This window comes from Hippoglossus hippoglossus, chromosome 11 (assembly GCF_009819705.1).
Source record: "Hippoglossus hippoglossus isolate fHipHip1 chromosome 11, fHipHip1.pri, whole genome shotgun sequence".
Taxonomy (NCBI): Eukaryota; Metazoa; Chordata; class Actinopteri; order Pleuronectiformes; family Pleuronectidae; genus Hippoglossus; species Hippoglossus hippoglossus.
In genome coordinates this window covers 12,214,831-12,238,451 of record NC_047161.1, presented here as the reverse complement: position 1 = coordinate 12,238,451, position 23,621 = coordinate 12,214,831, and the positions used below count along the sequence as shown (strand labels likewise).

Genomic DNA, 23,621 nt, shown 5'->3' with positions numbered 1-23,621 from the left:
ACGTATATATACAACACATTTCTACAGTGTCCATGTTCTTTCGACATTCATATTTCAAAGCACACGAACGCTGCTACGACTTAACAACTCCAGACATGGGACCTTTAATATTATTATTGCACAGTTTTCTAATGTACAAAAAATATGACACTTAAATGAAGATACTATCCAACAAATAATGTGAAGCTGTACAGAGAAATAAGCAAGAGACAAAATAGCCATGACACTAAAATATTGAAATGATTCATAAATACAAATAAATAAATAAAAGGGCTTGGGCTTGTTTTCTAAATCACATTATTTTATATAGTGGATTAATTCCATTGCATTTTCCTTATTCATGGTTTTGGTGAAAGAGATAAATTCAAGGACCCAATATTCTAATATGTGCATTTGCGGAAGTCTGTCTGTAGGGGGCGCTGTAACAAACCATTCAGTTGTTTTCCAACGTGGTCCGGAACCAACAAGAGTGAGCGAGGACTCTGACCCGCCCACAGCCAGGCCAATCTCCCCGCTCATTGGCTGCAGCTGACGTGTCAATCCCCTTACTCCTCCTCCCCCTCGTCCAGAGACACAAACAGAGACATAGCGGCTTGATGTAAAGTTGTGATCGGAGGACAAGCAACAAGTTGGCAGCATGAGAGGAGGAGGAGAGACACTAACTTCACGTCAAGATGTTTGTTCAAAGTGTTTCTGTGCGTGACGACGAACTTTGGCTTTAAAACTGCGCCGAAACTGGAGCTGCACAAAGAACTGAGTCACAGTCACAAGCAGAGGAAGCAGAGGACAAAATGAAGTTTGCTCAGTTTCTCCTGAAAAACGCCTCCGTGGCTGGAATTCCGAAGCAAGTGGAGAAGTTCTCCAAGTTCTCCCCTTCGCCCCTGTCCATGAAGCAGTTCCTGGACTTCGGTAAGCAAACTTATCAGGGTAAGTGAATATCGCCCTCCGGACGATCTCCTGCTGTGTTCTCCCATGGGCACAGTTGGACATTATCCGGAGTTGTTAGATCTACATACTGAGTTGATGCAAACGCTTGTTAGATTGTGTATGTGGTAAATGCATCCAGTCCGGACCCAATATTGCGGATATCTTCCGGAGGTCTCTGGGATGATCTTATCCAGATTAGTATAAGTATAAGTGAAGTGTTTTTTAAACAAAGACCTGGTCCAATGTGGTCTATTTGCGAAAAAAACAACAACAGTGAAATCTCCCTTTATACCATTTTCACAAATAGAATAAAGGTTTCACAAATCCGAAACAGTGTTTTAATGAATATTTAGCCTCTCTGGGATAATCTAGTCCAACTTCAGCCTCGGCTCGGAGAATGTCAGGAGTTTACTCGGAGTTCAGTGCATGTCTGAAAGCAGTGTTGTCTTCCCCCCCCTCCGCACCCTCACGTGGCTGTTGCACAACTGACCTTATTTTCTTTGTGTGTGTGGTGACAGCTGACCGCGCACTACACAGGTCAATGATAGACCACCAGACAAGATACATGTTCATGGAGTGTGGAGATGTTTCTCAGATCTTGTAGACGCATACGGAAGTTGAAATTTAACCTTGAATTTTTGATCAACCGCTCAAACTCACGTTGATTCATGCATTTTACACAAGCAACCTCTCATGTTACTGCTATATCAGCAAAAATATCAAAAATGTAGATATGTCCACCACTTCGCACAACAGATTCCTGCAAAGCCCAACCCCTTTAATTCTTCTGATGTCAATGCTTTCATGACCTTGCTGTGTTTATTTTAGTGTCCTTGTTGACACATTGAGGTCAGAGTTGAATGCTTGCTAAGGCTATTTTGTTTCCCCCCCCTGCCTCTGTCCCTCATGTGACCAAAGGCTCGGCCAATGCATGCGAGAAGACCTCCTTCGTGTTCCTGCGCCAGGAGCTTCCCGTCCGACTGGCCAACATCATGAAGGAAATTGATTTCCTCCCAGACAAGCTCCTCGGCACTCCATCCCTTAAGCTCCTCACCAGCTGGTAGGGTCACAAGCCTGCGCCGCACCTCTTTCTATTTAATCTGTTGTGCCACAGTCAGACTCTCTAAAGTCTGGGAATCCCTCAATCTCAGTTGACAGACAACTGTTACAGCGGCAGAGTCAAATGAAGGGCGAGGAACTTAAGGGCACCAACTGTAGAGCGAGGGAGTCCCGCTGTGCGTCTGATGTCATTTATTTTCAAAGTTACCAGGTTACACAAGGTCTTACAGGGACTGGTCCATGTTTCAGCACAGGAAAGGTCCTGATAAACCAGTGTCTGGGTTCCAGACTGTGCATTCGCTCTGTATGCATTCGTCTCCCTCAGCTTTGGTGACCTCAGCGTGTCACCTACTTATCTGATGGGATGAACGTGTGGCTGTTGTCTGGGGTTGTGTGAGGTCACTCTCTCCTCCTCCCTCACCCACCTGCCCTCTGTGCACTCACAAGCTCAATGCCACTGAACGTGCTTTATGATCTTGTTTTGTTATTATTGTAAGATAAGGCTGATGAACCGGCCACTCTACTGGTCCCTATTTGATATTCCCATTACTTTTTTTATTTAATAGGCCTGTGTAACTTATAATACAACTATGTGTACGTTTTACATCTTACATTATAACAGGAATATACAGCACAGATTCCGAGTTTTGAAGAATGTATGCAACTTGGTGTCTGCCAGCATCACCGAGATCCACCTGTATTTGTTTGTGGTCACAACCCTCACACAGGTCGAGCTAAACCAGCATATACGAACCCGAGTACACATATACACACCCACAGACACAGTTCAAGGTTCAGAATGTACATTATCTAAAGGCTGTAAAGATCAAGTACAGGAGTGTGTTTCTCTCTGTTATAGAACAGAGATTGAAATTATTTAAATTTAATTCTAAGAAACGCACCCTGGACTTGTGGGACAGGTTTTTACACCAGTGAATTCTGTGTATTGGATTCAACCGTACTCTCCTTTCTTTTACTTCAAGTTGCCCCTTTTAAAAAAAACAGAGTTTCTGCAGGGTTTTAAAAAGTCTGGAGTTTAGCGGAATTTTTAGGCTTTTAAAAGTCTTAAATATGTTAAAATATTGTAAATGCTTAGTTAGGTCTTAAGTGTGTTGACGCTCATTGAATGCTAGCTCTGTTGGACTCAGTACTTGACATAGATCTAAAAAAGTCTTAAATTTAACTTGTTGAAACCTGCAGAAGCCCTGAAAAAGCAAAGTATAAGTGAGGGTTGTTTAGTAATGCAGTCTATTTGTTTGAAGAGCTCAACAGCTTTTCTCAAAAGCCAAAAAATGGAGCTGTGTTACTGGGTATTTTAACCCAGATCATTCTCTTTTCATGAGCCAGAGTAGTGTCTGTGTTAGTCCTCCACCGCTAAAGTATTTACATTTCTTCATTTCCTGCCAAAGACTCGATCTCTCTCTTGTTGATGTTGTTCAGGAGAGGAGAGGAGAAAGAGTGGTGACACTGAGATGTTTCCCTGGAAAACTCCCGAGAATAGAAGTCTCATAATAGTCCGTGACAAGATGTACGTGTTACCTTGCATGGCCGGGCCTTGATACAAAACTGAGAGCTGAAGGTCAGCTGAGGGACACACTCAGCAGCGTGAAAGCAAAGCCACACTGCTGTTCACCTTTCACCCAGTTTCACAGGCGAGAGCGTGACTCAGTGAGCTCAGCACTGGAGTCTTCTTCTTCATCCCCCCTCTGGAAAGAGATAAAATAAAACAACCTACGATGAACCAAAGGGGGGGGGACTGTGTCTTGAAGCACGTGAAAATGCTTTATGCTCTAATTATACAGTTGTTCTAGTCTAGTAAATCAAAGAAAGTCAGTGTGATATTAAAGTTTCCGATCATTGAAATCCCTATATATTTGTTTGGAGCTTTTTCTCATTCTGATCTCCAGTCCATAAACCACAGAGTGTTTCAGTGTATTTCTGTGTGCCCACCAGGTATTCACAGAGCTTGCTGGAGCTTGTCGACTTTTTGGAGAAAGATCCAGATGATAAGAGCGTCCTGACAAAGTAAGTTAAGGACACTTCCTATATCATACTGTCTGTTATGAAAACAGCTGTCCCGTTCACACACATCTGTCCCGTTCACACACCTTGTTGTAAAGCAGCTGAAGGCCACCCACACATTAATTACACTTAAAGCTGCGCAGTTTCTGCAAAGTCCAACATGTTTCAACACAAAGAGGAGCCATGCATGCAATTATATGGTTAAGGTTGATTTAAGAGTAATTCATCATTCTAATGCCTGTATGTCAATATTTACTTCCAGGGTGTCGACATTTTTGCATCTGGTGCCATTTGATCTGAAAACAGTTGATTCAAGTATTCGTATAAGTGGAACATTTGCCTGTACAAATGTGTCTGTTTGGCTGCTTTGACATTCCAGATTGTCCAAGATCAGAGTAAACAGTAGATAATAATTAGATAAATAGTTTCATGCAAAGTATCACGAGTCAGTTATCAAATTGCTGGGATCAGCTTTGATTCAAATGCAAGACGCTGGATATTGGTACATTCTTGGTGGGCTTGTGTGTGCATGTTGGCTGATATTAGTGTTGAAATCTATTGTTTCAATACAAAATCCTTGATGAAAAGGACTTAGTAAGTTGTAGTCTGAAGTCTCACATACATACACAAATGTCGAGGGTCAAAGTTCATCAAAGTTGAACTTCACGCAAAGCCACGCAGCAGATTTGCTTCACCACAGGAAGCAAAGGTTTTATCCTAAGCCCCCTCCCACAATTTGGAAGCGCACAGGTTCAAGCGAACTGCTTCATTCACGTACTGTTTGTGTGACTGTGCCCTAACTGGACAGAAATCATTGCTGAATAAGGGTTTCCTCTCCTGTGTTCTTGGTCTGTAAATGTACAACATTGTGCTATGTTTAGCAGACGTGTGTGCTCAATGCCTTGCACGTCGATATTCACATGTCCATCATCCTCTTTGCCCTCAGCTTCACACAGACCTTGGTGCACATCCGGAACCGGCACAACAACGTGGTGCCCACCATGGCCCAGGGTGTGGTGGAGTACAAGGAGGCGTTCGGCGTGGACCCCGTCACCAACCAGAACGTCCAGTACTTCCTGGACCGCTTCTACATGAGCCGCATCTCCATACGCATGCTCATAAACCAGCACAGTCAGTACTGTATAGCACTTGGTGATTGACTGTGAGTTAATCAATACAGTTGCCAACACTCACAGATCGCGTCATTAAATTACAGTGTGGTGAAAACAGAAGGGACTCTGTTACAGTTTGTGTCGCCGTTTAATTTAAATCGTATTACTAATTAGGTTTAACCAATTAGTTTAAGAGTTGATGTATAAAAGACATCAACATCAACACTCCGCCTGCAGCAATGCTTTTGCACCAAATGCATCTGACATTGCTGCCAAGAGAAGAGGAGATTTAGTCAATTATGTCAACTACTGTTAATATTCCCCTATGCAAAGTCCCCACTTTGCTTTGTATGCACCTTGTAGAAAAGTTGGCTCTGCATTGCGTCTATTTGTTGTGTTGGTTGTTTTTTTGAATGTGTGTCTTTTGTTCTGCTGTTTAGCATTAATCTTCAACGGCAGTGTGAACCCGGCCCATCCCAAACATATCGGCAGCATCGACCCCACCTGTGATGTCGTGGAGGTAGTAAAAGGTGAGTCATCTTTCTCACACACACACACACACACACACACACACACACACACACACACACACACACACACACACACTGTATTTCTTATCTCCGTTCCATCCCTAACTGTTCGTGCAGATTCATGACTCTTTGACCCTTTTCCAGTATTATCTAATGTCTTTAGAGTAAGTGGTTATTATGATGTATGTGGCTGTTATAGTCTTGTGTCTGTAAATGTGTTAACTGCTTCACTAAAAGGCAGAAAACGTAACGTCTCCTGGATTTATTTCCCGTTCACCACGAGTTATAGAATTTTCCAGGCTGTAATGTGACCACAGTTTGCTCTGTGTCCCTCTGCAGATGCCTATGAGACTTCAAAGATGCTGTGCGAGCAGTATTACTTGACCTCGCCCGATATGGAGGTCAAAGAAATCAACGGTAAGTTTTTCATCCGTGTGTTTGTTGAATCCTTCTCGGTTCTCTGCTCTAAGGATCCGTGTGAGAGGAAATATTCACTGGTGCTCTGCTAGAATTCAACTGAACTCTCTGAGATGAATCAGTGTTGTTTAAACTGAGGCCTGCTGGGTCTGTTTCCCTCAGTCGTTCCTGCCAAGAGCCAGCATCAGCATTAGACATTCCTCGACCCTCACAGGTTATAGCGCAGAGAAAGTGACCAAAACAGAAAGAGATTGAAGGATTTGGTCATGCTTACGCTGCAGCTGTAATTGCACACTATATATTTAAACATGTTTACATATATGTACCCTGTGTGCCAGCATAGCCAGAAGCAGGGTGTTCTCCCAATAACTTAAAAGCCTGTGGACGGATTTTCACTGAATTTAAAGGTCAAGGTCAACAAATATATGGTCTGGAAAAAACACTTTTTCCGAGTTATCTCTGCAAATACTTGAGCAAGAGAGATTTCAGTGGATCTTGCAAAATCGGGCTAAATGCATTTTTCAAGTTATCTCTGCTTCCTATTGGACTAAATACTTATAATAATTGGAAGGATAATGACATCATTTTGAAGCTACATTTTTTATAAATGATGTTCTTTAGTATAGTAATGCACTCACTTTAGGGTTGTCTCTATTTTTACTCTAAAAGTTTTACTCAAAGTAAAACTAGAGACATGATGTACAGCTTATTTATATAGACTATGTCATTTTTTATCTTATGGTATTAAAGATGACATAATGAAATCAGAATATGAAAGAGTTAGCGATGTCTTTTTGGGGTTTATACAGCGAGCGGAGTGGTTGTGCATTGCCACTCTGATGCTTTTCATTACACTTTGTTCTTTGTTTTTCAGCTGATAAGCCGAGCCAATATGTATTTATGTAAAACATCTATTTGCTAGTTTTCTAAAGGTTTAGTTTTAGCACATTAACCGATAAAAGTGTCATTGTATTCTTATGATAATAGTAATTATAATAATGAAATGGTTCACAGCTGAAAACCCTGGCCAGCCTCTGCACATTGTCTACGTGCCGTCCCATCTCTACCACATGCTGTTTGAGCTCTTCAAGGTAAAGTGACAAACAAACCTGAAAACCAGACCTGCGCTACTTGTCCACCACGTGTCTGCTGACTCATTTTGTAATCCATGTTTTCTATCAGAACGCCATGAGAGCCACAGTCGAGACCCACGAGATGAGTCCCACGTTGCCACGGATCAAAGTGCGGGTTTCACTGGGTGCTGAGGACCTCACTATCAAGGTCGGTGAGGACACAGGGAGTTAGAACAGAGCTGGATTTCTGTACTGTACAAACCATTCCTCTGATTGAAGTACTTCATGTTGTAGTTCCATTCTCTACACAAATTCTTCTGCCTTCACCTGCCCCGTATGCAGGCCCGTTATTTACTGTAAATAAAACCAGCTGTGATGACTTGACACACAAAGCGGATCATTGTCCTCTTTATTTTTAGATGTCAGACAGAGGAGGCGGAGTTCCGCTGAGGAAGATTGAACATCTCTTCAGCTACATGTACTCCACGGCTCCCAGTCCCGTCCATGAAGACAACTCTCGTAACGCACCTCTGGTGAGACTGAGCCTGTTGCACATTGTTCAGTCCTCAGCGTTGACGATTGTCTAAGCCTAGTTTCACAATACATGGTTTTTAGCCGGATTTTCCACTTGCTGACAAATGTCACAAATCAGAGTTCGAATGATAAAATGTAATTTTAACAACTTTACACAGCTGAGAGATATTACAGATGAGTTTACAGTACTTTCTATGAATTTTTTTTTATGTATTAGTACCAGATCTGCATTCTGTATTGACCAAAGTGTAAAGTACGGGTATGGGGATCAGTATTGTGAAAGGGGAAAGTGTGAATTAGTCTCTAGCAGCTGGTCTTTTATATGCTAATCCCTAAAAATACTGCAACCCTGTTATTTTTCCTCCAGGCTGGTTTTGGTTATGGTCTGCCCATCTCCCGCCTGTATGCCAAGTATTTCCAGGGAGACCTGCAGCTGTACTCTATGGAGGGCTACGGCACATCAGCTGTCATATACTTAAAGGTGAGAACATCGTAGCCTCCAGACACACAATGTCAAGAATTACTTAAAGCCAAAGTTCACATAAGAACGTATTGTTAACTACACAAACTGGATTGATTGAGTGGTGGCTGATGGAGAGTAACTAAGTGAAAAATAATTTAATCAAGAAAAGAAAAGCAGATTTAATCAAGCACAGAACTTTGGAGAAAGTCCCATCAAAAAAAATCTAAGATGAGACTCTCATTCATGCAAACGGGTGTGATAATTATCCAGATTGAATGATAATCATCACTTCTGCTCTGCATCACCAGGCCTTGTCCTCAGAGTCGGTGGAGAGACTTCCTGTTTTTAACAAGTCGGCCTTACGGCACTACCAGACCAGCATAGAGGCCGATGACTGGTGCATGCCCAGCAAGGAGCCAAGGAAACTGGGCAAGCACGAGAGGACTTGGTGATGGCGGACTGCGGGACGAAAGTAAAGACAGTAAAGAAAAGTATGGACGTATGAATAGTTAAATGAAGAAGTGGATAAACTTGTACTTTAGGTGAAAGAAAGCATCGAGGGCTGTGAGCGAGCTGCTGGACGTGGACCTGTGCACATGAAATCTGGATTCCTTTCCGAACCCTACAAGGAGAACATTTCCCAAGAATCAGATAAATGCAGTGAAATACCTGAGCTGAGCTATTTCTCTCAGCCCCCAGACAATTTAACCCAGCTAAAGCTCGCCACATTAAACCCCATTATATGACAATTACAGGCAACTCTAATGCTGAAGGAACAAGTCAAGTATTAATCTGCTTTTGCTTCATTTACTACACTTTGTTTTGTTTTGTTTTTAGCCATAATAACAAGTATTCACTGTGTTGAAAAAAGCAGGTTAGCTGTTTGTGTTGATGTCCTTTTGTTCATGTTCACACTCTTTAGACTGGTACAGTTCTTGGGTCAATGTAGATTACTGGGTTAAGTTGTGTTTTCGCTGTAGGTTAAATGTGCATCAGTGCCTTGACAAAGCCCAGTTAATCGCGCTAATGAGAACAGGGACATGTTCAAAGTCCAGCGTACAGACAAAGAGAGCGAAGTCTGCTCCTCCTGTGGCCGTGTCAGTCCTTTTCTCACAACAACAACTTCTGCATTTCATCTTCAGCTCTTACACAAGAGGAGCAGTCCAGAAACACAATAAGAGAAATACATAGAATCTGTTACGTGTGCTGTGATGTGATGAGGCTTGACATTATTTTTGCTTTGATCACTTTGAACTTAAACTCAAAGTCAAAGTATTAGCTTGTTCAATAGAAACATAAACACAGGTGCCTTAGCCTTGGACCCATGCAAGGCCATTTTAAAAAGTTAAATTATTGTAAATATTGAAAAAAAACGCATGGATGTTGAGTCACACAGAGAAAAGGAGACTTGTCAAAACAAAGAATAGCAGCATATTTAAAGTTGATATGAGTAGGTGAAATGGGAATAGTTGAATTTTCACATGAGTTTCCTGCGTGGAAACTGATGTGTTAATCACTGTCTTGAACCAAAACACAGGAAAATCTTCAATGTCTCCAAGAGTAACTTTCTAGAATAACACAGGGAATCTTGGTAATTTGATGACATTGGCCCAAGTGTTTTTTTTAATGACGCTCATTTTGTATATTTAAGTGATTTGCTGCACGTCAGAGGGTTTCAATGCTAAATGTTGCACTACAGAAAACTCTCATAGGACGCACTGTACGCTGTCGTGCTCAGATTAGTGCGGCATGTTATCTGTATTTAAATGAATTCAGTGTAGCAGAGACCTATAGGAACACGGACTGATTCTCAGACCAGGTTAAATTGAAGCTGTATTGAATTATCTGTAACAAGTATTTCACTCAACCCTCAGAGGATGAGCAGTTGATGCATGAGTAGATCGAAGAATGTCACATGTTTGTTTCTCTAATACGTACCAGTCATAAGCATTTCTCAGTTTAGCCTTTGCATAGTTAATTTTAATCGTTTCTTTGAGAATGTAATGTTTTCAAATTTAAGTATTTTTAACTCTCACTTACGGTGATGGAATTTAAGGTTTCATCACTAAAAGGACCAGTGAATGTAGAAAATAAAAATCTGCAGTTTGTCCATTGTGATTGCTCCTGTTTTATTTCAGACGTGTACTTTGTTGTTTTTCAGCATTTAGAGTTAATTGTCTGTGTGTTGACTGTATTTTCTTCTCTGTTTGATTTATGCAACATGAAAGATGTCAGGATTCATAACTGTCACAGAAGTGCGAGCTGTAGAAATTAAAGAGTTTCCAGTGGGTTACGTAAACGGCACCGTGTGGCGTGTCCTCCGCTCACTCTTCTCCCTCCCCAGATTGTTTTAGGAAACTCTGCTCTGTTTGTCTGCCACCGTCGCTGACACAGGCCGTTGGCTTTTCGTGGCCGGCTGCCATTGGGGGATGAGAACAGGCCGTCCTGCTCTGTTTTGCCCCTTCATTAGTGTGGCCACATGTTGTGCTCTATTCTGCTTCTGTCTCTTTCTCTGTTTGTCGCCCTCAACTCTCTTTTCCAGCTCACTGAGGTTGTATCGGCATGACAGCAACACAAGGACAGCATTATTTAGGCTCAGTCTGAAAGGCAGCAGAATAAAAAGTATAAAAAGTAACACTGCCGTGTCAGTGTCGAATAAAGAAGGAACCCCCTCCTCTTCCCCTGCCAAGGAGGTTATGTTTTCACCTCTGTCCAAATGTTCGTTTGTCAGCAGGATTACCCAAAAACCACTGAACGGATTTTCTCGAAACTTGTTGGAAGGAAGGGACATTGGCCAAGAAAGAACTCATTAAATTGTGGCACAGATCTGGACAAAGAGATTTTTCTTTCACTTTCTTTCTTACTTGAACGTTGTGAGAAAGGTTTTTTTTTATGCCCCAGTGTCAGTGGCAGCCAGTGGACAGAGGCATTGTGTTTTTATGTTGTCTGGCCGTCTATACCAAGCTTGTGAACACAATATCTAAAGAATACCTTGATTGAATTTCTTCAAATTTGGTACACATATTCAGGTGGACTCGCTGATTAAGTGATAAGAATTTAGTGGTCAAAGGCCAAGGCCATTGTAACCTTACAAATCCCTAGTTTGCCTTGTGAATTCATTATCTGAGGAAAGTCTTGAGAGAATCCTTTCAAATTTGGCACGTCTTTGGTCTTGTTAACGCAATATGTCAAGAATGACAAGAGGGAATTTCTATATACTAAATATGCAGTACGACTCAAGGATGAAGTGATTGGATTTTATTGGTCAAAGGTCAAGGTCACAGTGATCTCACTAAACCCTTTATTGCCTTGTGAACACGTTATCTTAAGAGTACAAATGTTCACTTTTACTGTTTACAAATTAACTGATTAGATTTGGGTGGTCACACCACCTGTTTTTGGACTCTTCAACATTGTATCTCAAGTCTTTAGGGAAGTTCTTAAAAGCTGATTCGATTTCAGTGATCTGAGGCAAAGGTCACAATGACTTCATATCAATGGGAAAATAATATGTCCGGAACCGTACAACCGCTGTACGGTTGTGGGCAGTACTTCTAGACAATTTCACCAATTTCTCAGAAAATAATTGACACAGTTAGATTTTTTTTTAAATTATTTGGCACATTTAGGGAACAGATATTAATGAGTGTTGGAAATTTGCTGCAGCTTGATTGAATTTAAAGTGACTGTTGGGCCATGTTGGATCCACTGAGTGTCATTCTAGTCCTGACAACTCTCTGACATTTAGTGGTTTATTTTAAGATTCCAGAGAGTCAGTTCTGACCCTTTAGTCATCCAGACAATGTTTCTGCGCTGGAGTATGTCTGCTCACACACACACACACACACACGAACACACACACACACAAAAGCCAGCACAGCAACAATAGAGACTTCATTTGGATCATTTTATTTTGCTCCAGGCTTTTATTAAAATGTGAAAAAAATATTTTAAGACACAGCAAACAATTTAACGAGCATTCATTAACCGCTCTGAGTATTTACTCTTTTGCTAATTTACAGTTAAGAGTCGATGTTGGAACCACAGTTTCGCTGCCTGAGCTCATGGGCCAATGCGTGCAGCACCTGTCTGACTTTACAGACGGTTCACTTTAAGGTCACCAGCCTTGAACCTGATCCTCTGTCAGCATTCATTCATGTACAACTGTGCACATGCTGTGACACAGTAACACAACATACCAAGTCAGTGCAGTAACACAAATACGTCGACACACCCACAGTATGGTAACTAACAGAGTCAAGATGAACCTTGGACACTGTAGGTTTACATAAGACTAAGGACGTGTTTGCCTTTGGATTAATATGACAGAAGAACCATACAGCAACTTTACTTTAAGTTATTTAATGTTGGGATTTGAAAGTTTCCTACCAGCAAGTCCCTTCCTACTGCAAATGTGCTCTGTAATATACAAGAAGCATGTACTGAAGTAAGGTAGAAAAAAACTGGAAGTCAGACACACCTGTATGCCTGTTTGTCTCTTTTTCAACAGGATTAAGCAAAAACTACTGAACCAATTTTCTTGAAACTTTGTGGAACAGTTGGGTATAAGCCAAGGAAGAAGAACCCATTAACCTCTGGAGCAGATTTGATCATGAATTCCTCATGACATAATTGTTCTTGTACAGTAACAAATATTCCTTTGGTGTAATATAGTAGGTAATATGGTGATAATGTGGCCAATCAGCCTTGGCAGAGGTATTCACTCCGCAAGGGCCCTTCTAGTTATGTATGGTACTTCTGGAAAGCTGTAAGATTTACATTACATTATTGACTGGAGATGGAAAATTGGTATCGGTCCGTATTTGCGGCTACATGTGCAGTCCACTGGAAAAACAAGCACTCGTGGAGCGCTGTTGTCGAGTGTTTGTTCTGTTCTGGAGAATCACGAGAGCATGAAGGTGAGAGTGAGCATCAGGGCCGGTTGCCAGGCAGATCTGGATCCTCTGAAGTATGAAGCTGCGCTGTAGTAGAGAGTTGACAACACTGCACATGTGGATAATTAGTAGAAAAACAATGACACAAATAAGGTCTATACAGAGGTTTAAATATAGAAATAGTTCAAAAAAGACAGAAAGACACAAGTCATGAAAAGTGTGGCAGTTCCATGTGGCCAGGCCGGCAGATATCCTTACTTGTCAATCACATTATTATTATAATCATCAATAAAGTGCCATTTTCTCACCTGTAGCTCAAACTCCTCTGTGTATGAGGTTAAACAGTCAGTTGATTTGTGATTTGTTGAAAGTTTGAGTTCCTTTTTCAATTTCATGGAACAGGGGGTTTCTCGCGTTCCAGTCAAAAAGCCCATGGGATTCAAGCGACATATTAAAGCAGCCAATATGGAAATACAAGTCTCTCCATCAGTACAGTATCCCCTCGGGGTCTAATAATAAGTATTTCTTCATGGGACGTGGCAGAGGAAGCTGTGCGACACCCCTGTGGCAGAGGCCGCCCAGGCTGGCTCTGATGGCACATCTGGTGAGGTGGAGCAGGCTGCGTGGCGTGTTGGTGCAAACGGCAAACAGAGAGTCGTAGAAGTCTTTATGTCGCTAAGGAAGAGGAATTAAGATGATTGTAAGCTTTTTCACTGCTCTGCACTTATACAAATATACTATCCATAACACCACCCTGTGTTACCTGGTAGCAGTCATCAGGAATGGCAGCTCTCCACTTCTTTGTGGGGTTTAAATGTTCATAAGAGTTGACCATAATTTCTAATACTCCAGGGTAATCGTAACAGGACTGCAGCACCTGCACAAAACAATACACAACAAGACATTGTGCACAAATGACGAGCGTCTGCTATCAGCATATAAAATATCTTAGATGCTGTGTCTCTAATTGAAATCAAAGCCACTGTTGGGACTTTGAGGGCCATTCTTGTTTGATATCATTTAGGAACCTCGGTCCATACCTTGTGGAACTGTTGTGGGTAGATCCTGGCTGCGTTATGGTTGAGCAGCAGCTGATAGCAGAGCTCATGTATGGCCATCGGCCTGACGTCGGTCACTTTGAGGAGATACTGAATGGGGGCGCAGCCGTTGATGTCCATGACTCTTGTGTCTGCTCCGGCCTCCAGCAGCATCTGCATCAGGACGTGATCACAGTTCCAGGCTGCTTTGTGAAGAGCTGTTTTATGGTCTTCTTCTTGGAGGTTGGGATCTGCAGCAGAAAATAAACGTTTCGGGGAAACAAAGATTTACGACGCACACAAAAACATGAGTCAAACATCATGCACAGTTCTGGATCCAGAACCTCGCACCTGCTTGGTGGTCCAGCAGGAGACGACAGACTAAATGGTGATCTTCGCTGTAGGTTTGTTCTTTGGTATCAAAAGTCCAGAAGGCCGCAGTAATCAAAGCAGTCTCCTGCAAAGAGTTGACTGCATCCACAGATGCTCCGTGGGCCAAATAAAGAGCCACCAGCTCTGGAACACCGAACCTGGCTGCTGTGTGTAACGGTGTGACCTCATCGTTGTTGTAGCTGGGCATGTTGACTTTTGCACCTCCATGGGGGAAAGAAATTAGGATTATTTTGTTGATTTGTCCTTTATATATCCTGTATTTGCAATTGAAGTCACACATCCATCTACCTATGCATCCTCCCCCCCTGACCTTTGAAGATGAGCTGCTTGGCACAGTCCACAGACTCCCTGGTGATGCAGTAGTGCAGTGGGGTGTGCCCACTCAGCGACAGGCTGTTGACCTTTGCCCTGTGAGCCAAAAGTAAATCCGTACACTCGGCGTTGGAGACCTCGCAGGCCACATGCAGCGGCGTCTTCCCATTGGGCATCCGGTTAATGGCCGCACCCTCCTGAAGGAGCACTAGTGCAGTTTCCACAGCGTTGTACATCACACACACATGAATACCCATCGCCCAGGAGGTCTCCAGTTTGTAGCCTGGGAGCCAATAACCTGCAGTGAAGTGGACAAGCAGCAGGGATTCATAGTGACAGTAAAGGCTAAAGGTGCTGATGATTATTTCTGACTTACACAGATTTATATCTTAGTCTTTATGTTACTTCATGTCTTTCTTTTAAATGTAAAGATTTTTAAAATTAAATAGTGTAAACAATACTTCTTAGACTGTGGTAATACCCAGCCTTAGGATCTCTGTGGGTTTAGCACCACCTAGTGGATGCAGTGCAGAAGTAGTCAGAAAGTGTTGACAACCTCCTGTGTTTTTGTTATGTCGATTTTATGTAAAATGCCTTGAGATAGTGCATGCTGTGACTTGGCACCATACAAATGAAATTGAAATTAATTTAATTTAATCAACTTTAGCTTTCATCCTCCACAAAGGAGGTTACATGTTCACTGAGACTGTTTATTTGTTTGTTTGTCAGAAGCATTTTCTTCTGTCTTTTATATTTCTATTATTAGAACTAAACATTCACACAAGGAGGTGCGTGCTCTACTCAGTGTCACTCTTGTTGAAAATGTGTTATCAAATATGAACATGTACTTTATTGCAGATATCCATCTAATCTAAGTTGTCATGTTTATCCCTCTGGGCCCATGCACTCAGTAAAGAATGACAAGCACACAAACTGGTTACAACCTTAAACCAGGGTTAGGGGTTGTCCCTCACCCTACTTCCTGCTTACCTTGTTTGTATGAGGCCAGGACCATGCTGGGGTCCTCCACCTCCAGCACCGCGTCAATGTCTATCTTCCCAGTGTGCAGGATCTGCAGGACCTCCTGGGCATTATTGGTCTGCAGAGCCTCCAGGAACTTTAGCTTTAGCTGCTTGACAGCAAGTTGCCTGGGGCTGAACTCCTCCATGAGCTGAGGGCCTCTCACTGCCACACCAGCCGGCTCACACACTACTGTTCTCCACACGGCATGTAGTAAATCAAAAATGAATGTACAAATGGTGATAATGAAAGAATTAAGCATACCCACACTGGGAAGGCCCAGCTATTGGAGGCGTATGAGGAAGGAGGACAAAAATGAAGTCGGGGGGGTGGGCGTCAGAGGGAGAAAATAGTCCTAGAGCGAAATGTAGCAGAATATAAATAGAAAGGAGGAAGGGAGGGAGAGATGGGAGAGCTACAGCTGAATGTGGCTGGCTGCAGGTCAGTCACTCTGCTGAGAGAAAGGCCTCATGCATGGTGGATCATGATCGCATGGTTAATATAACAGGTCATGTGAACACGGAAGGGACATGAAAAAAAGTTTCAGAGAGGAAAACTTCTCTTTTATTCTATTAAACCATTTTAATATGACTGAACTGGATCTATACTTTATGTTTGGCTATTTGAGAAAGAAAGAAATAAACAAACAACAAAAGAAAAGATAAGCCAATAAAAGAAAGAAAGAAAGAAAAGAAAAGAAAGATAAGCCAAGGAAAGAAAAGAAAAGCAAAGAAAGATGGGATAGATAGACAGATAGATGAATGATAGATGGATGGATGGATAGATGAATTGATGGATGGATAGATGAATGGATAGACAGACAGATGGATGGATGACTGTATGGATGGATAGATGAATTGATGGATAGATAGATAAATGGATAGATGGATGGATATTTTACACCCTGTGGGGCTGTGTGGGAGTTTGTCCCTGGCTGGCAAGTGACCAGTTAAAACTATGTAGACACAGCCTCAGGAAAGATAACAGAAAACAAAAGAAACAAGAGGAGGCTATGGACAGTGACTGCACATTTTATTCAGTGTGACAGGTAGCTGCCCTTTCAAACTTTTCAGAACGAGAAAAAAAAGAGAGATCAAGGTAATGACAAATAAAAGAGGAGGAGGAGGAGAAGGAGGAGAGTCAGCATGGCTGTAGCAGTCTGATTATCGCTTGCTCTCTACGCACGTGAAGACAAAAACCCTTCCAGGCATCATGGCTGAAAACACTGCGAGGAGCACCAGGGTCTCGTCCACACGTTGGGTTTCATCACGTTGAGTTCGGTTCAAGCGCATAAAGTAAAAGATATGGAACACACGTGGGCTCAGGTCAGAGCTTTCATGCCTCCTCAGCCCTCGGACAAACGGCGTCCGCACACGATAGAAAACAAGGCGTCTTTAGGATTCTTACAGCATATTGCTCTGTGTTTTTACTATACATACAAAAGAGTCAAAAAGGAGTGAGGGGGGTATTCACAGAGAGGTTCAAGTGTTACAAAATATTTCATAAGAATACACCGTGAGCAGTTTAATTGGGAGTAGTACTGGAGCAGCACTATGGTTGTATTAGAGGAAAAACCACAAGCACAATGGGAGAGAATCACTGTTTCTTCTTGCTTCTTGCGGTCGTTCCATAACAACCATTTAAATCTAAGACATTTCTAATGAACAGCTTTAATTAGGTTTTGGCAAAAAAGGAAGTAATCATACAATTCTGGATAAATCATTATTAGGTGTTAATAATACTCTTATTTTGTATAAGTTATCATAAACAATAGTCAGTTGCTTCGTTAAATACAGAAATAAATAAATTAACAGATCTGTAACCCCAAATCTTCCTCATGTTCTTAACCTGTTAACAGTTCACCAGGCAGGGCCCTTACAGACAGAAGGGAGCAAAACTCAAAGCTGCCTTCGTGTCTCATCACGGTGACACTGGCATCTCTATAATTACTGTAAACCTAATGATTCCTGGGAATGATAAAGAAGTAACACAGGGAACACGTCTCTCGGTGATAATCCTAAAAACAAGAGCTGCATAAAGTACACAGGTCAAAATCAATTTCAAAAAGGTATATTTTTCATCTAACTAGTAAAATCAAAAAGTGTTATAAGTCTTACCGAAGCGGTTTCATAAGAAAATTCAAACTATATTGCATCTGTCAGCTGCAATTTCCAGTGTAACATCAGAAGTATCAGGTTAACTTTAAGACAATTTCTGCACGTCCTGCATTCGTCAGTGGTCACAGAGATAAACCACGTGTATGGCAGCATTCTTAAATATTATTAAGAATATTCCAGAGTCATTTGCATGGTAAACGTGACCTGTGATTCTTCTGAAAGAATAAAATAACAATCAGAGATGGATGTAATCTACTGTATGTGTCTCAACACTCACACAGAAGCGGTCAGAATTCTGACAATTCTACGTCACTAGAATTTCTAAAGGCAGCGACGGGGTATTATGTTTGTTATTGAGAGGATATAAAAAGTGGTCAGAAGCAGGTTATAAGCAGAGTCAAAGCAACATTACGCGTATAAGCAGTATGATTCTTTTTCTCGTCTTTTCTTCTCTTGTTTTGTCTTTTGTTTTTACGGTTCGGATTGGTAGGTTACGAGTTTCACCATTACTTTGTACCTGAAGTCTCCATTAGAACCAGTCCAATGAGTACAGCATGTTGTTGCCATTTTTACATAGAGAACTGCTATTGTTATGGTACATGTATACTGTAAGGAGCACTGTACAAGCTAGTGCAGTGGTTTGCATTTACAGTGTTTGCACTTCCAGTGTTCTCGTAGATACCGAGAGAGTTTTTCCAGTTTCCAGTTCAGTTCCTGTTGGAAAGTTTTAGTGTCATCTTTGTCAGAAGTGACAGTAAGCAGCATGTGGACACCTGGTGGTGGGAGATGTGAACTGCCTTGTATATTCCATGCACACACACTGACCTGTGTGTGCTTCAAAGCAATAGATTCAATGTATATGAACAGTATATACACAAGTCTATCAAAATGGCACATCAGACAGATTTTTATCTGTTTATCATTGTATATGTACATGGTCGTTGTGTCTAAAGGTTTTATGATGGCTCTGAGAACGATAAGGGATGAGGATGAAACAGACTTAACACAGACTCACTCTGGATGCGATAAATAATTCCAATTTACAAGCCATAAACAGCAAAATAAATAGAACTGAGTGAGTTCTTAAATGGCTAAACACACAGGGTGGGTGTAAAGCGAAGGAAAGGAGGGGCAGCATCCTATTGTCCAACTGTTCATTTTGGTTTAAATTGCTCGGTGAAGAAGTCACTCAACAATCTGACATTTTTGTGGTGGAGCTCCAGCACTGACAACTATTGAACTACTAAGCAGGCGTCCCTCAGGGTTCATATGTGGGGCCCACTGACTTTCTGTTCCTCGATGCTACTAGTTGCAGCGCTGTGGTAAAGGTGAGCTTGATTCACTCTTCCGGGCTTTCTTCGAACGCATCTTTCTGCTGCTGCTCCAGCTCTCTCTTGCGTAGCTTCTCGCGTTGTTTCTCCAGCTTCTCGTGGTTCCTCTTCGCCTTCTCCATCAAAATTTTAAGGTCTTTGATCTTTTTCTTGATCAGGGCACGGTCCTGCGAAGAAGTGACTCCAAGGGCCTGAAACAAAAGAGCATGCTTAAGCATCCTGTGTCTTTGGTTCGTCTGTTTACGTCACAAAATAACCTGAGGGATACTAGATTTTTGAAGCTGATACCAATATTGACATTTGAGAGTCAAAAACAATACACAATATATCTGCAATATTCAGTAATAACGTTAATTCAAAGTTAAAGTTAATATTCAGTTAAAATAAACACATAACATAATGATCGTACATCTTTTTAAGAATCGTGGTAGATATGTGTTCTAATTAGAATATTTCAGTTTAAAAATAGATTTGTCAATACTCATTTGCCCTCAAAAACAAATATATAATGGCAGCTCTATTTCTACATTCTCTGTTTCTAAATTTGTGATTTCTGCACACTGCAATTACATGTATACAATACATTACTACAATACTACACTATATCTACAGGCTCTACTGTATCTGTATGTGACTACAATATATGTATAACTACACAAAGTTTTAACCGACCTTTAGCTCAGTGCTATCTAGCTGTAGCAGCTGTTCTCCATCTATGTTTTTGGCAGTGAATTCTGGGATATGGTGTTCTAAGTTGAGGCCCAAGAGCCAGCGGGCCACTTGCTGGGAAGTCCACTCTGTAAAACTGTGGCTCTGCCACTGATGCTGCTTTGACAACTGTCCCTCGTCCAGGATCTGAACACAGATAAAGAAAGACGGGAAAAAAACTGTTACTATTTAATACAGATTATATGTCCAGGCACTAAAAGTATCTTTAACAGAAAACTAGATGAATGATGAGTTGAGATGAAATTAAATATTACCATAAAAAAGCGGAAATACAGTGGGAAATGTATTCTGTATATTAAAAAGAATGACATACTAATTCTGTGGGACACAAAAAATACTATTATGCAGAAATGAAACACAGACAAATGGCATCTACTCGAAACACAAATACAAGTCAAAGGTCCTCTGTAGGCCGGCAGCCTCAGTCTCACCTCATCATCTATCATATCCAGACTCTGAACGTGGCAGCATAGAAAACAACAGAAAAAAATGATTGTGTTGTTAACAGAGCAGCAAGAAAATGTCTTCCACCGCAGCAGCCAATAACATTTGAATACAATGAGCATAAACTGCTGCATTCATCATTCAGCATCTTGTCATCTGTAAGAAGAATGTGAGAAAAGCAGCTGATGATGGTTTTTTTTCTGTCAGAAGTATCTATAAAAATGATAAATTAGGGAACTGACATAAATAAAAAACGCCTTTCCAGATTTCTTCTACCTCATATGAATACAAACACATGGTGGAAGCAAATTCTATGTTTTTATTTGCATGTACATGACTACATTTTTACAAAGCTAGGTGCTTTGAGTCAAAAGGTGAATTATTAGGAGATGAAAACTACCTCAAAGATCGATTTTTCGTCACACGGTGTGACCATGGCGTGGCGTCAAAGTTTGATTACACGCCATCAAAACACGAGGTTCTGTATCTCGGACATATTTGGTCAAATCGAGTCCAAACTAGACATGTAAGACAAAAGTCCCGGCCTGATGACATCTACACAGAAGTCATGACTTAAAAACACAGCGCCCCCTGGTGGCAACAGGAAATGTCTTGTTTTTTGCATGTCTTACACTTGGAAGTATTCCTCCTCATCTACTGACCGCAGCCATGTCAAACCTATGTCAAAAGGGTCTCAAGACATTGATAATGTAGGCATAAGATTACTGTGACTTTTCGTCAAATGCCATATTAATGGCGTGGCGTTAAAGTTCATCGACTCGCTGTGACACACGAAATTGCTGTAACTTCCGTGTTCATGGGTCTATCTCCCTCAAACTACATTTGTGTAGCAACAGCCCCCCCCCTGCAGACATTCATATGGTTTTAAGGAATGGGCATGGCAAAATAACTGACTAGCGCCCCCTAAAGGGCAGCCCCGGCACCACGAGTTGCGGACATGTATAAAAAAACATTAGGGACGTGTGTCTTCTCATAACAAACAAATAAGTCTCTTGGATAGATATGCTAGACCAAACAGGAATTTTTTACTTTGACGAACTTGTCGTAGGGCTTTCATCAGATCAACTTCATATTGAGATGAGTGTCATTTAAACAAGATGGAGATAAAAACTAACTCAAAGATCGATTTTTCGTCACACGGTGTGACCGTGGCGTGGCATCAAAGTTTGATTACACGCCATCAAAACATGAGGTTCTGTATCTCTGACATATTTGTTCCAATCGAGTTCCAAACTAGACATGTAAGACAAGAGTCCCGGCCTGATGACATCTACACAGAAATCATGACTTAAAATCACAGCGCCACCTCCAACACATCCATATATTAATATTAGTTCAGGGTCATAGCGCCACCTACTGATCAGTGTGATAATTAAGTTGTTGTAACATTGTCCAATTGACACAAAATTGCTCACGCTATATCAGAGCCCCTACTTGAACAGATCTATTAGTCTGTATGTAATAATAGTGCTGGCGCCACCTACTGGCAACAGGAAGTACGCTTTGTTTTACAACTATCATTCGATTTACATAAAATGTTCACAGTGTGATGTGCAATTGATAGCGTGGACCGTAATGAGCAATTAGCAGGCAAGGATTGACAACACGTGACGGACGCAGGAAGTGAAGCGTTTGTCCTTGCCGCAGTGCGCAAAACGCATGTAACGCGGAGACGTGCGCTTGGTCATTGATCGCTCCCTCCACTAACCGCAACAGGCTTGAAAATGCCTGTGCTCGGGCCCGTTAGTGCTACAACGTAGCCCTAGTTAGTATTATTATTATAACTTTAATGCATCTTTGCACTGCCTCTACTCTTTACTCCTATACCATTCTTTAACTTGTTTGTTGAGTTTTTGTTGTCCTCTTTTTTTAGATGTGTGTCTATCTATGTGTAAGTACACTGAGAGCAATGTTAAACCGGGGTCAAAATGTGTATGTGAACACATACTTGGCCAATTAAGAACGGGAGGCAAAGGTTCACCACTGCTACTTTTGTAATGAACTCCTGGAATGGGACTTTCAGTACCGACAGAAAGATTTTATTTAGGGTTTGTACTTTTCATTCGTACGTTGATTCTGCATCTGCAAGTTGTTAATGCACCTTATCAAAAATATCGTAAGATTGTGCGTGTACCTCGTCTGAGGACAGCGCCAGTGTGTGCGAGCGTCCTGACATCTTGGCTTCACCCAGCAGACCGCTGATCTCCACCGAGCTGCTGCTGCTGACGCTCTGATCATCATTCAAAGTGGGTCCCTGAAAAATGAAAAAAAAATAAAATCAACAACACACTTACAAGCCTCATCGTGAGACGCAGCCATCTCTGGGCCTGAATTTAGTTCAGAGTGCTTCTCTCTTATTGATGTTTCTGTTAAGTGCTATTGATTAAAAAATGACACGATGTTGCATTAGTGTGATGATGCTGTAAATTTAAATCAAAGTGGGTGTTAAATCTATTTCCTACACAGAGAGGCTGAATGTGGAGTGAATTAATCAAGAAAATTAAGGGCTTTTCCTCTGTGCATGAACCAGAATGAAAAATAGACAGAGTGCAAGAAGACAGGGGCTGTGCACCTAAGCTGCGCCATCACAGCTCAAACTGGTGGTAAGAGATGATGTAGCTGGATGATATCCAACTCCCCAAATCTGTCTCTTTGTCCTAATGAGTGTGGGACAGTGTGGACATACAGGGATTACATTAAGATCCGTGCTTAAACAGGGGACAAGAGACAAGCTGTTGATATCAGGAGGAGGAAAGAGTGAGACACACAAAAATGTCTCTTTGTGAGATAAAGGTCAAAACATCTCTTTCTGACTTATAAATAGGGCGATATTTTCCTGTGACTTGTTTTGTTCCTCGTTTTCTCCACGTGGAATATACAGTGTCCCCTCAGGCCAGGAAGCAACATAAAATTGTATTTACACAAGATTTTGAGTTTAAAGCAATCATCCCATTTAGTTTTACACTGTAGTTTGAGGGGGTTCTTTGAGCCTCTGTACCATCTGAGGTAAAAGACTAATCTTACATGTTCAGACTTTAAGCTTTCTGGGCTGATTCCTTGCTTAAAACCTTCCATGTTATTATGAATGTGCATAAATTGTGCATTGATTTATCTTCTGATGTGTGTTCATCTTGTGCTCAGAGTTCCTTTGGGAGGAAAAGAAGGGACTGGATCAAAAATAATCT

The 23,621-nt window shown here is 41.5% G+C and overlaps 3 protein-coding genes across 11 annotated transcripts in view; 1 reads left to right on the top strand and 2 right to left on the bottom strand.

Moving 5' to 3' along the window:
- The first annotated feature begins 559 nt into the window (after positions 1–559).
- On the top strand, positions 560–23,604 carry pdk4 (pyruvate dehydrogenase kinase, isozyme 4). 3 transcript variants are annotated; one of them, XM_034600746.1, is made up of 13 exons: positions 562–909; positions 1,846–1,987; positions 3,940–4,011; positions 4,955–5,139; positions 5,561–5,650; positions 5,990–6,067; positions 7,082–7,158; positions 7,250–7,348; positions 7,560–7,673; positions 8,042–8,155; positions 8,446–8,609; positions 19,015–19,019; positions 23,592–23,604. In XM_034600746.1, the coding sequence occupies exons 1-11, from the start codon at positions 792–794 to the stop codon at positions 8,587–8,589; spliced, it is 1,233 nt and encodes a 410-aa protein (XP_034456637.1). In that variant the 5' UTR covers positions 562–791; the 3' UTR covers positions 8,590–8,609; positions 19,015–19,019; positions 23,592–23,604. The 3 variants fall into 3 exon arrangements, 2 of the variants coding, with proteins under 2 accessions (XP_034456637.1, XP_034456636.1); XR_004615455.1 differs by lacking the exons at positions 19,015–19,019; positions 23,592–23,604 and having other exon boundaries at positions 560–909; positions 4,955–5,170; positions 8,446–10,247; XM_034600745.1 differs by lacking the exons at positions 19,015–19,019; positions 23,592–23,604 and having other exon boundaries at positions 563–909; positions 8,446–10,247.
- asb4 (ankyrin repeat and SOCS box containing 4) lies at positions 12,017–16,116 on the bottom strand. 2 transcript variants are annotated; one of them, XR_004615454.1, is made up of 7 exons: positions 15,765–16,116; positions 14,773–15,072; positions 14,421–14,663; positions 14,073–14,320; positions 13,796–13,909; positions 13,341–13,707; positions 12,017–13,114 (listed from the first exon to the last, which is right to left on the bottom strand). XR_004615454.1 is itself a non-coding variant. In XM_034600744.1 (6 exons), the coding sequence occupies exons 1-6, from the start codon at positions 16,054–16,056 to the stop codon at positions 13,519–13,521; spliced, it is 1,386 nt and encodes a 461-aa protein (XP_034456635.1). In that variant the 5' UTR covers positions 16,057–16,116; the 3' UTR covers positions 12,017–13,518. The 2 variants fall into 2 exon arrangements, 1 of the variants encoding a protein (XP_034456635.1); XM_034600744.1 differs by having other exon boundaries at positions 12,017–13,707.
- ppp1r9a (protein phosphatase 1, regulatory subunit 9A) overlaps positions 16,803–23,621 on the bottom strand; it is a 47,119-nt gene continuing 40,300 nt past the window's right edge. For 4 of the 6 annotated variants that reach the window (XM_034600714.1, XM_034600717.1, XM_034600719.1 and 1 more), the window contains 4 exons: positions 22,571–22,690; positions 20,403–20,426; positions 19,915–20,097; positions 16,803–19,433 (listed from right to left, as the gene is read on the bottom strand). In XM_034600714.1, the coding sequence (XP_034456605.1) occupies positions 19,251–19,433; positions 19,915–20,097; positions 20,403–20,426; positions 22,571–22,690 (510 nt within the window). In that variant the 3' untranslated portion in view covers positions 16,803–19,250. The remainder of the gene's footprint in view (positions 19,434–19,914; positions 20,098–20,402; positions 20,427–22,570; positions 22,691–23,621) is intronic. The other 2 variants (XM_034600715.1, XM_034600718.1) reach the window with 1 other exon arrangement.